The following is a 13,851-nucleotide window of genomic DNA, read 5'->3' on the forward strand; positions in this document are numbered from 1 at the left end:
GTCAATCCGATGCTCCGTTTCGACGTGATTGAAGGTTAAACCAACAAACCAATAAACCAACAAACAAACACACTGTCGCATATATAATAAGGGTACTGACTAGCTGATGCCCGCGACTTCGTACGCGTGGATTTAAGTTTTTAAAAGTCCCGTGGGAACTCTTTGATTGTCCGGGATAAAAAGTAGCCTATGTCACTCTCCAGGTCTTTAACTATACCCGTGTAAAAAATCACGTCAATCTATTGCTCCGTTGGACAAACCAATAAACCAACAAACCGATAGGCGTTGGGATCCCAATGTGCTAGAGCTGCGAACTCGCCTCGTTAGAAGACCCCCCACTATGTGGAAAGACGACATCAAGCGTGTCGCAAGGAGCCGCTGGATTCAGGCGGCGCAAGAGCTAGCCGTGTGGATATACCTACAAGAGACCCAGCAGTGGACGTCTATCAGTTGACGATGATGATGATATTCTATCACATAAAACTACCTACACGAAAACATACTACCACCAATGATACCTAGTCATTAAAGAAGCAAACTGTCAACCTTAGTGACGTCAAAATGTGGATATGACGCAAATTATGACCATGGCGAGGCAACGTCATAATTTTTGGTGTTTTGCTATAATTATAGATCCTTGACAGCATAAATAATGGTACATATTATGAAAGATTACTTGACCACAATGGAACTTCTTGGAAAGTGACGAATTTTACCTACCTTATGTACTAATTTATTATTCATATTGACAATGGAATATTAGTCACCTAAAAGCATCGTTAATATTTTATTAATACAAAACTAACTGGTACAAAACACGTAGAGGTAGGTAACAGTATAACTTGCCACAAGAGTGGGCCACCCTTAAGTATTTATCTAAATATATAAAAGGAAAAGGTGACTGACTGACTGACTGACTGATCTATCAACGCACAGCTCAAACTACTGGACGGATCGGGCTGAAATTTGGCATGCAGATAGCTATTATAACGTAGACATCCGCTAAGAAAGTATTTTTGGAAATTCAATCCCTAAAGGAGTGAAATAGGGGTTTGAAATTTGTGTAGTCCACGCGGATGAAGTCGCGAGCATAAGCTAGTCATTTATAGATAGAGACAATTTGTTAATTATGTTTTCAAAGAACCGAGAATTAGTTCCTTTTTCTCTCAATCCTTTTTTTTGTATCCTTTGTGTTATTCTGGCAGAATAAACGGTTTTTAACGGTTAAATAAAGACATTTTGAGATTAACTTTTGCACTAAGACAAACGCGATAAATACGACTACTTAATACTATCACTATAGGTGGTACTGATACTTATGATGGTAGATGATTCCTACTGAATGAAAAAAACCACTAAAATGTGTAATACACATGTATAAAATACACACCATAAGTAGTAGATTAATGGGCACAAAACAACTAAACAGGTTATTAAAGCAGTTTCTTTGTGTATATTTTCGCCCTATGTTAATAACAACATAATGAATCATATTTGTATGCACAATCAAAGCGATTATGAATTGCTAATTCACATCCGCGCCGGGCACAGGCTATAGTCGTGCGAATACTATAATCATTTAGACCGGGTGTCGGTCATACTAATTACCCACACATCTGTCTTTAAACTCCTCTGTTTATCCCTTTAGCCACTTTGTTCTATTTTGTTACATCGTACAAATATAAAACAACATCTTTAGGGTTCCGTACCTTAAAAGGAAAAAGGAACCCTTATAGGATCACTTTGTTGTCTGTCTGTCGTGTCTGTCAAGAAAACCTATAGGGTACTTCCCGTTGACCTAGAATCCTGAAATTTGGTAGGTAGGTAGGTCTTATATAAGTAAAGGAATAAATACGAAAACCATGAATGTGGGGTTACATCACAGAAAAAAAAATTAAAATATGTTCATGAACAAATATTAGTATTTTTAAATTTGGGGTATCGTATGAAAGGGCTTTACTTGAACATGCAAAAACAGTTTTTGATATATCGTGCAAAATGTCGAAAAATACGACTGTAATACGGAAACCTCGGTGCGCGAGTCTGACTCGCACTTGCCGTTTTTTTAATATGGGTACGAGGCATGGTCGCTAACTGTGCTAAGAAAGCTCAAGAGTCACTTAGCGGGCGATGGAGATAGCTATGCTTGGAGTTTCTCTATGGGATCAAAATAAGGAGATCCGTAGAAGCATCCGAGTGACCGACACGGCTCAACATGTTGCGAATAAAGTGACGGGGCACAGTTCGAAGGACCTATAAACGTTGGGGTCTCAACTCTCAAAGTGCTGGACTGGCGACATTGTACCGGAAAACGCATCGTTGACATGCCCTATAGGTGGATCATCATCATCATCATGATCAACCCATCGCCGGCTCACTACAGAGCACGGGTCTCCTCTCAGAGTGAGAAGGGTTTTGGCCATAGTCTACCACGCTGGCCATGTGCGGATTGGTAGACTTCACACACCTTTGAAAACATTATGGAGAACTCTCAGGCATGCAGGTTTTCTCACGATGTTTTCCTTCACCGTTAAAGCAAGTGATATTCATATAATTAAAACGCAGATGACTCCGAAAAGTTAGAGGTGCGTGCCCGGGATCGAACCCCCGACCTCCGATTAGAAGGCAGACGTCCTAACCACTAAGCTATCACAGCTTATAGGTGGATAGACGACATTAAACGGGTCGTAGGGATTCACGGGATCTAGATAGCCCGAGACCGCGGTGTGTGGAAATCCCTTCAAGAGATCTAAGACACGATAGTACATTAAAATTAACCAATCTCTTGAGTTAATTTTCCTAGCGTTAGCTAAACATGTTGTTACAATATGTCATCTTGATCATCCTACCACATCTCTGGTAGACAACCAGCATTCCTATTTCCTAGCCATCGGTTGTTATTGTGAGATAAAAATTCCAAACAAAAGAGACAGCTTATCATTCAAAATTCAAGCTTGATTCCAGAGAAACTGTAAAGAACACTAAGAAGACTAGAAAATATGGTACTGAGTACTCTGATATTAACGCGCATCTGAACGTAAATAGATATCAAAGTAAACATTAAATACCATATTAATTTAGTCGGTTGTTTTTATAACTGTGTCATTAATATTTTTATTGCGATCGCATTTAGTAATGACGTCGTTAAATCCGGCAGAGGATAAAAGTGATCCATCAAAGATTTTTCATAGACCTGTTCTTAAGCTCTGGTCAAATATACCGCGCAACGACAGTGACGTGTGCCGCTCTAGTTTCCCAATATAACGTGACATTAATGTGACTGCAGAGATACGGCGTGGGACCAAGATTATTGATTGCTCCACTTCTGGAATATGTTGTTGCTGGCCATCTTCTTAAGATCGCCAGTCCAGCCTTCTGTTCAAGCGGCCAGAATACGGATTAGCAAACTGAAGTGGCTCATGGCTGTCGCAAAACCGATGTCTGCCGACGTGTATAGAGTGTTCGGATTCAGATTTAGATTTCTTTATTTTCATATGAGGCGATCAATCTAATTACAGATACCAACATATCTATTAGCCGAAGCGGCGTAAAAATATTATGATTGTCCACTTTCATTTACAATATTTAATTACGAAAATTCATTAATTTACATACTTACTACAAAAATCTCTTTTTTGGAAGTGAGATTTATGTACATGCAAATAAGTACGTCACACTGGAGTGCGACAGCAGGATTGCTTCCTATACATGACTTTTAACTATTGTTTAGGAATTTTTTGACAGCTTTTGAGCCGCGCCGCTGCCATGCCGCGCTGTGTTTGACCAGTACTTTAAACCGCACCGTTAAGTTACGATACGATTTTAAATATAGTCAGGTATGCGGGCTATGCGTAAATGTGGCGTGTATTACGAAAGCAAAGTTGTGTCAGTCATGGCTTATCCGTTACTAATCGAGTAATACTCCAACGTATAAGAGAAACTGGCCTTAATGATGCTTGATATCGTAATTATTTCCTCAAAGGTCGGTCTTTTGATTCTTAACTAGCGCTTCGCACGCGTGTAGTATTCGATTTTTGGGCAAAGTTTTGGCCGCACTTTGGCAAATGCAAAAGTTCTTGGTTGTAGGGCGATTTGGCCGGTATGATGATGAATCTTCGTTCAATGCCTGAATGACCCATAGAGCAGACATTCATATTTTCGATTTTTTTTCAGTCAATGATGACTGCTTGTCCAGCTTTATCAATCTCATGACACTACACAAACTAGTATCCTTAGTACATTTCGGCTTTGTAAAGCGTTGTCTCTGTCACATATACTTATATGACGTTTTGTCGGTCTCAACGACAGAGACAATGCTCTACAAATCCGCTATCTCCTTCTAAAGGTCGAAGTACAATATCTTCTGCCGCGTACTGTACGAGTAAAATTGACGAATATCGACGTTGTAGAGTTTCGATACTTGAAATCTCTCAACCATGTCGAGAATCGAGATAGGAGGCCTCATATTTAACCGCCTAGCCTGTCGGCGTATCCGGTTGTCTTCCAGTTTCATTAGTTTTGTGCAGTGTATTACCAATACCATATTACAAGCAGAAGTTTACATAAAAATCAACATCCGGGCATTTAGCACCAAGGTCAATACATCTCGCTCGCCAACATTTCGGCTAAAAATTGTACTAGATAGTAGTCACGTTTTAATTCGTGTGCAACATATATCAATGTTTTTATTCTAAAATGTTTTTTGTTTTTTCGGGGTTATTGCCTATTTTCGAAGTGTATACCGTCGTTATCGTAGATCTCAGACTTCAGAAGTCTAAAATCCCAATGTAGCCTAGCTACCAAGTTGCGAGTTTGCTACAACTTTTATACACACATTTTTAACGTTAGGTCACCATCGTGCATGTCCTAAATTTATCATGCTGAATATAATATTATCTACTACGAAAAGAATATTTTTTGGAAAATATTCCTTTAACTATTCGTTTTATTGATACTTAAGAGCACCCGTGCGAAGCTGGGGCCAATCAATATATTCAGTATCATATTGTGTAAAAAATTACGTACTGGTCTGATTCATTAGACATAGTCTAAAATAGATTAAACTTTCCCATTTTTTACTAGAAAAAATTTGACTTAAGAGCCCATTTAAACTAATTTATCGGCAACTGCATCCGAATCGCGTTGACTTATTTATGTAAAAGTAATGCATCTTCTATTCAGAGGTAAGGTAGACTAATTTATGCTTACGTAAACTTATTGATTACTTGTTTGAAAGTACTGAAATAAATGAGCAATATAACAATTCATACACTGCACTTTTAAATTCTAACTATTATACAATCTTTTAAATATGCCACTTTTGACAGTTGCTAAGAATTCATACGGTAATTGGTAATCGACAGACATAATCTTTTTACTTACCGGTTTCTTAAAAATACATAATATGAGAAATGTAAAGTTACCAGTCGCTAAAAACGCAATTTTTGTCTTGTTAGTACTAAATTCAAAAGAAAATCTCCAGCCGTTGATATGTGTGTTTATGTAAATATGTTTAATATGTATTTTCAACTCAAAAAAGCATCATTTTTTTCAACTAAAACAGTCCATTAAACTGTGTAAATTATGATTGCTAAGCTCTAGATAAAGAAAAGGTCTAAAAAAACCTATTTTTGTGTTATAGTCCAAAACAAAAATGCCGGCACATCGCTTTTGGTCTAAGTAGGCAATCCTAAGAAATGCCCAGATTACTTAGTTCAATGCCAAAACTTTGGCTACGAGTTTTCAAACCAATCTAGAAGTGGCAAACTAGTGCCTATATATATGATAATGATGAGGCTATGTGCCTAGCCCTGTAGTAGGTTCGGAAATACCACGTTTCTTGCTGGAAAAAGTATGAGTCCCCCATAAACTAAACTTGTGCTTTATCTGTTCCAGGAAAACGAATCGTCTCGAGGAGGCGCTGAACATATTCGACACGATCGTCAACAACGTGAACTTCAAGGGTATCTCCATTATTCTTTTTCTGAACAAATCCGACTTGTTAGCAAAAAAAGTCGCAAGCAGTGAGACTGACATACGCTGGTACTACCCCCAGTTCACAGGCGACCCCCACAACTTGAGGGATGTGCAAATGTTCTTGCTCAACATGTTTGCCAACGTCCGGAGGGAACCAAAGACAACTCTTTACCACCATTTTACCACAGCCATAGACACGCATAACATAGAGGTAGTGTTCAACTCCGTTAAGGACACGATCCTCAACCGCAATCTCGAGTCTTTGATGCTGCAGTGACATAAATGCCAGAGTGGACCTTTAATGATTGTGATAATTTCTGGCAATACATCGTTATCTTTTTAAGCACTGTGTTCTTCAGATATATAATAAGTTCCTTTTGGCATAACATGATTATTTTCATTGAAAATTGATATAGAGGTGTGGACTAAAACATGAAATCGCAAGCTTCTTTCCTAATAAGAATTATATATTTATACACTTCAAAACTGATTTATCTGATCGATTATTTTCGATACTTCGTCATATAGAATTCGAAATAAAATATTTTTTATTGAGACTAATTCCGTAGTATGTAACTAATCTCTAAACTAAACGAAATTTACAGTTATAAATCTAAAGCTATCCTTTTCCATGATGAGCATTTGAAAAGGACAGCAACACAATTAGACCAGTCATTTTTGTTAAGGTTTGAGATTGTTTAGAACAAAATTAATCACATTGTTCCGTCAATTATTATTATTATTAACATTCAGTTTTCATCAAATATCTAATCGTTGTTTGGAATGAAGATTGCTAATTCATGTATTTGTGTAGCCACTGATGCGCACATGGGTTTGAAATCTGTGGTACCCGTACTACAGATTTGAAATCTGTGGTACCCATACAGTGTGTCAAAAGGGACTTGTTATGTGAAAAAGACCAGAGTAGATGATTTCGTGCGTTCTGTTGTAATTCTTTTTATCTGCATAATAAGAAAGCACATTTTAAAAGACAAGAAATGTGATTTTTATTTTATTTTATTAGAACTTTATCGTCGGCCTACTCTCTAGAGTTTTGTGACTTTTTAATGGCGAAAATATACTTACAACAAGATCATGATACCCCGCGAAGCCTAGCTTAGTAAGAGGTTGTTATCAAGAAAGGCGACGCCCCTTAAGGCTGCCTGTCCACTGGAGCGGAGCGAGGAAGTGATGCGGGGCGGAGTTGCAGACTGCATCTGTCCATAGACGCTGAGCTAGGTAGCGGAGCGAAGCGAGAAAGTATTGCAGAGCGGAGTTGCGGACTGTGTTTTTCCATCGACGAGTCATTTGAGCTACTGGCGGCGGGCAATTGGTTCCTCGCTCCGCTTCCTCGTTCTGCCTCATTGCTGTGTTTCTTATCTGTGCAGCCCCTGTCTGCAAATACTTGTACACTGAAACGGAGCGGGAGTTATATGTGATTCTATTGGTCAAGATTTGCACAGCACCGCACCGCTCCTCTCTTCTCCGCACCAGTGGACAGGCAGCCTTAGTATGCCGACCTGCCTTGCACCGTATGATCCAACTGCTATCGTGTTATTATTGTTGTAAGTATGTTTCCGCCCTAAGTATTCAGCGCAATACGTTCACGAAGCATTCATTCGATGCTATATTATGTATAGATTATCATATTGTAATGATAAATTTGTAAATTATGTTTATTTATGACCAAAAATGTAGATTTTGCACTCGAAATGATATTATTATGATGATCACTTTTTGATAACTTTTTTATGTATGTTTTCGGCGCTGTTTACTTGTGTTTACAGAAGCGTAGAGCTTAATGCATGCATTAGACTTAAAGCGGCAGTTTTGTATTCTAATATAACCCTAGTCGTTATCGGAATCTAAAGCAGCATAAAAATTAATCTTATCGATAGTAATATAATAAATAGATTTTACTGCCATTTTTAATTGAATGTGAAAACGACGAATCTGAATAATTTGTGATTGTATTTATATATGAATATTTATATTATTTCATACTTTAACAGACGTGATTTTTAAAAGAACTGTGAATTAAGCAATTGTATTTTAAAATCTATTAACCATAAGCGAAATAATGCAATGCAAATAATAAGTAACTTAATTTTGTCATTCAGGTAAAATATATTATCACAATAATAAATACATATTGTATAACAGTAATTGTTCGTTCGTTTATTCCGTTTATCCACCCAAAAAAAGTCACTCTAGCTAGGGTGTATACTCGGAAATGTGTGTCTATCCACCCCAGATTAAAAGATATTACATATACAAATTCCGTTGATAAAGTGGATAGATGGGCACTCTAGGGTGGGAAACGGAATAAACTGTTTTGTTTATGGAAAACATTATAATCCATACTAATATTATAAATGCGAAAGTGTGTCTGTCTGTCTGTCTGTCTGCTAGCTTTTCACGGCTCAACCGCTGCTTCCCGGAAATTTGAAGAGTTCCCACAGGATTTTTAAAAACCTAAATCCACGCGGACGAAGTCGCGGGCATCATCTAGTGACTAAATAAATTAAATTAATATGACGTAAATAGTACACACTAATAATGATATTAAGTATCGAAGTGAAACCAATTTGATTCCCTTTAGGGATTAAAATGTATGGGAACTGTGATGGAACTTTTATAGGGCTGTAAACAGCAACGAATAATTGTATTTTACAAGGAAAAAGTTTCGTATGTACAATGATTAATGATGACATGATCAATGTTTAAGCTCAAACCATATTGTAGTGAGCCTTGCTACGCTTCCTCTGAGTTTTTATGAAAAACATAAAGGCTCTAGACTCCCATTTTCAAGATCGGTGATAGAAATAAATTCCTAAAATTATAACATGCTTACGCATAATATGTTATACCTATAGACTGAATTTTTATATCGAATAAAATAAATTATATAAAGAAAATTTTCAAACATCTACTTATAGAGAAAAATTTCGATACAATATGATAAAAAAATGTAATAAGCTTTATAAAAATGGATTGAGGTCTTATTTTCTCGGCATTTTTTTTTGGGATGGTAATATAAGTATTATAAAAGATATGGATATTAAAAATATATACTTATTGTTTTTAACTAAAAACCACAACTAAAGTGCGCTTTTTATATTTTACAATTTTTGTATTAATATTTTTACTAAACAAAAATGTCGTTTCTTAAAAGAACATGATATAAAATAAAGAGCAGCTTAAAAATCCGTGATTGCCATATAATTAATAAAAAATAGTAAATAGAACTCAAAACACTGAACAATTGGATTTTGCTAATTCTGCATATCAAGCTTTTAGTAGTAGGTATAGGACCGTCAGAGAGGATCGTCGATTTTAATGGGCACAAATAAAATAAATTAATTATCTATCTATTTGATTCTTTTTACAATAAATTCGGATCTGTGAAAGTGATCTTTTTATAGTTTTAATAAACTTAGCGCATAATTGTATCGATCATAATAATTATACTCATTTTAGTTGGATTTTCGTAAGCTTTAGTAGGTATATTTATTTCTAGCTGGGTAAATGTTTATCGGAGTTTTTTAATGTTTAGATTAATTATAAAATTGTTTATTTATTCTGTGTACATTTGTTTATTATAGAAATGGTTTATTCGAGGCTACCTGTGTAAATACCTCTTTGTTTTAGTGTCTATATGAATTTGATTGATTTATATATTTCTCAATGATCGATTACGATTCAGGGACATCCTCGTGTTTTGTTTTTAATACATATTAATAAGGACTGATAACACTATAAAATCACATAACGCGTGCCAATAAAGAAACGAATCGAGAAAGCGTTAATCGTACGATCTCACTTAGACAATATACCTGTGTATGGTGTGGGAGTGAGAAGAAATGATTAGCGCCGCTTCGTTTAGACTAGTTTTTTCACTCGCACGTGTTATACGTCTCTGAATGCGATGTTTATATACTGATTGCACATTACAGCGGAGCCCGTAGACGGAGTAAAAAATCTAGACAAAGGAACGTTTGCTTTCTCATTCACACTAAAAAGAGAGCACAGATAAAGGTACTAATGTGATAAACAGAGACGCAGCTAACCTCTTTTTTGTCCCTTATCGTATAACCTTTTTTTTCAAGGAATACAACTTTAGTTGCAAAACACACTGAGAATTCGTGTCATCATTGTATTTCTCATTAGTTATTTACTTGTTTTCACAGAAAAAACTTTTAATACAAATATTGTTGAGCCGTTTATACAAATATTGACTACTAAACAATGGTAATAGTCGTGTTATGGATCATTACGTCGCGTCGTGCTATTGCTATCCCACACGGGGTTACACAGTACTTTAGTCTAGCTTTTTTAATCAGTCTACGGCGGAGCCGAACCGAGGCGCACGCGATGGGTTTCTCATTTTGAATTCGAAATTTGAATTCACCAAAGAAATGCAGATAAGACATTATTACAGTACGCGGCCGAAAGTAATGTACATTGACCTTTAGAAGGAGATAGCAGATTTGTAGAGAGTTGTCCCTGTCGTTGATACCGACAAAACGTCATATAGGTATGAGTGACAGAGACAACGCTCTACAAAGTCGAAATGTCATTCTAAAGGCGATGTACATTACTTTCGGCCGCGTACTGACTACATTTCCAGTACTGAAAAATGCGTTGCTTGCGTCTTGTCTCGTAATGTGAGTACAGCTTTAGAACACTTCGAGTTTTATTAGATTTCTTATATATGTGATATGTTGCATTTAATGGTGCCATTACAAAATGGCAGTTTATATGATGGTTGTAGTGCCTACGGAGTTTTAAAAATACAAAAATGGTTTTTTTATATTATTTTAATCTTAATTTACAATATATTAAATTTTACAATTAGCAAATGGTTTGTGCAGTATCGCGATATTTTAAAATTGACCCATATTTCCGATAATTCTCTAAAGTCTGTTGGAGACGCTGCTGTCTCGCGTTTTATTCGACCAGGGCTCAAAAAGTCTGTATACTGAAATAAAATGCAGGAAACATTAAGCAATACATGATTGAGATTAAATACATGCAAACTATATACATAAATAAAATGTTATTCATATATCGATAAAATTTATATAATTTAAAACTTATCTTTGAAATATTTAGAACCTTACAATGTTGGGCTCGAGACACATTGGCGCAGAGTGGAGTGCAGTGATGCGTCTTATCTAAACTTTTTCAAAAAAATTACTGAACTTAAACTACCTAATAAATACAAGACAGCTACTGATAGCTATCAATATTTTTTATTGTTATAGGACCAACTTTTAAATTGAGAAAAAAATCAAATGTCATGAAAAATCACATAGTGAAAAAATGTTCTTAATTTGAAACATTGCGCCCCCTTCTGAATGACTTTGTGCGTTTGTCTAAAACAAATCCCATGTAAATAAATGCGCATATAATTTTCCATTTTATTTTTCACAAATTAGTACAATAGTAGTAGAGTTGAAGTTCAGAATATTTGGCACATTTTAGAAAACACGCGTGGCTTCGCTTCGACTCTGCAGTAATCTGTCTTGAGCCTATCTTAGCAATATAATAATTATGATTGTTGATTTATAAATTATTTTAATCTGTACAAATAATCTCATTTTAATAATTAATAAATAATTATAACGCTATTGAAATGAATTATATTATTTAAAAATATTTCCTTTTTTGTAAAATATGTCGTTTTAGGATTTCTGTGTAGCTAGACTATCGGTTTTAAAATATGCACTTTTTGTACCTATTTCTTGTAAGCTTAAGATTCATCATACTATGTACAGGTGTAGAAAATTGATTTTTAAAACTGACAAAGAACGTAGAAGTACTAGGTGAAACGTAAGTATTAAGTGATACGCGCGTTGCAAAGCCTGGTTAGGCTAGGCTTAATCAACACATAACGGCAAAGTCTATATGCGGCGGCGAGTCATTTCTAAAATGTCTAAAGCAAACTGAATCTTTCTACACAATGTACAAATCGACGCTCGCATTGACTCATATATTTTACTAGCTTATTCCCGCAACTTCGTCCGCGTAGACTACACAAATTTCAAACTCCTATTTCACCCCCTTAGGGGTTGAATTTTCAAAAATACTTTCTTAGCGGATGCCTACGTCATAATAGCTATCTGCATACCAAATTTCAGGCCGATCCGTCCAGTAGTTTGAGCTGTGCGTTGATAGATCAGTCAGTCAGTCAGTCACCTTTTATATATATAGATTTAGTTTCACACAAATTTGTGCATTAACTGAGTATTAAGTTCAGTTTACTATGAAACATTTTAGAAAAGTCTTGTCGCTGCGCTTCGATTCTAACGCGATATGCCATGAGCTTTATACATCTCTATATCTTAATCCAATTTCGTTTAAAAAAAATCTGAACTCTTGATAGATCTATTTTCTACACCGGTACAGGGTATGTTTTGTACAATGCTATTTATAAAGGAACAAAATAATGTAGTGTTGTAACGCAACGGTAAAGGTTAGGTAAAAAATGTAGTAAGTTCGGAAAATGGGTCTCAAACTAGCGACTAAGTCGAGGCAATGTGATAGGCTGATTGATGTGTAGATGCCGTGTTGAAAATTCACTGTAATGGTTCACGCACACTTGTGCGTGCCGTACCGCGATACCAATTACCATAAACCGTTAGTGACTCGCTTCATACAATTTGAAATAGATTATATGTTAGTAATGCAACAAAATAATCAGGGGTATGGATCTTTAATGAAATATCATACCCAAGTTAGCCCGCTTCTAACTTAGACTGCATCATCCCTTACCATCATGTAAGATCACAGTCAAGGGCTAACTTGTCTCAGAATAAATAAATAAATCTGTTTTGTTAATCTTCGCGAAATTAATAAAACAGCACAGATCATAGAATAAGTTGAAAAGATGTAAGTAACATATAAAAGAAGGTAACTTTTCTGGTTTACATAATAAGTTCTATAATATACTAAAACTTTTTACCTTGGTTTTAGCAAGAGCTCTAGATTCGATAGTAATTGCAAACGGTTAAAATGATTTGAAACAAATTTTGTCACATTACAGTGAATGTTTGGCACAATTTGATTAGTGTAATTAACGCCGTGGGTGCCAATTCTTATATTGCTCGAAAAATCCAATAATAAATGTTTATTTGATGATGAAAATTGTATGCAATTGTTTTTGATAGGAATAGAAGTAGCTTTCGAGGCTGAGTAAGCGGTTATAAGTTTTCGCCCATTGTATAGGACTAATTTTACAACGCTAATATTTTTTGTTTATAAACTAAAATGAAAATGGACTGTTTACGGTGATGGTCCAATACAGTGGGCGAGAACCTTTATAGTTAGTTGTATTTGTATGTTATGAATTTTAAAGGTATGTTACGTCATTTTACACTCGTGTTAATGTATGCTAGAGTGTTGACAATATCTTTTGGAATTCCTCTATATTTTGTATACAGCCCAATATTTATTGTACAGTGTAATAAAATACCATGCATGTATTTTTTTTTGTTTCATTTGGTAGTTATTTTAAACAAATTGTTCAAACAAGTAATAATTTAAACACGACTGCCCTGCTATAACATTATGTATGATGATAAAAAAGTGGTGATATCCTGATGGTTAAGGCGGCGGCCTCCTAGCTGAAGGGCTTGGGGTTCGATCCTGAGCACGCATCTATAAATTTTTGGAGTTACGTGAGTTTTAAGCTTAAAATATATCACTTGTTTTAACGGTGAAGGAAAACATCGTGAGGAAACCTGCATGCCTGCATAAGTGCATAGTTCTCCATAATGATCTAAGGTGTATTACTGTGAAGTCTGTCAATCCGCACTTGGCCAGCGTGGCAGACTGGCCAAACCATTCCCATTCGGAGAGGATTCCCATGCT

At 35.8% G+C, this 13,851-nt stretch overlaps 1 protein-coding gene across 1 annotated transcript in view; it reads left to right on the forward strand.

The window, feature by feature from the left end:
- cta (Guanine nucleotide-binding protein subunit alpha cta) overlaps positions 1-13,463 on the forward strand; it is a 29,368-nt gene extending 15,905 nt beyond the window's left edge. Inside the window, exon 3 of the mRNA XM_034984438.2 lies at positions 5,896-13,463. Within this exon, the coding sequence (XP_034840329.1) occupies positions 5,896-6,253 (358 nt within the window). The 3' untranslated portion in view covers positions 6,254-13,463. The remainder of the gene's footprint in view (positions 1-5,895) is intronic.
- Positions 13,464-13,851: the final 388 nt, after the last annotated feature.

The sequence above is a fragment of the Maniola hyperantus genome, chromosome 3, assembly GCF_902806685.2.
Source record: "Maniola hyperantus chromosome 3, iAphHyp1.2, whole genome shotgun sequence".
Taxonomy (NCBI): Eukaryota; Metazoa; Arthropoda; class Insecta; order Lepidoptera; family Nymphalidae; genus Maniola; species Maniola hyperantus.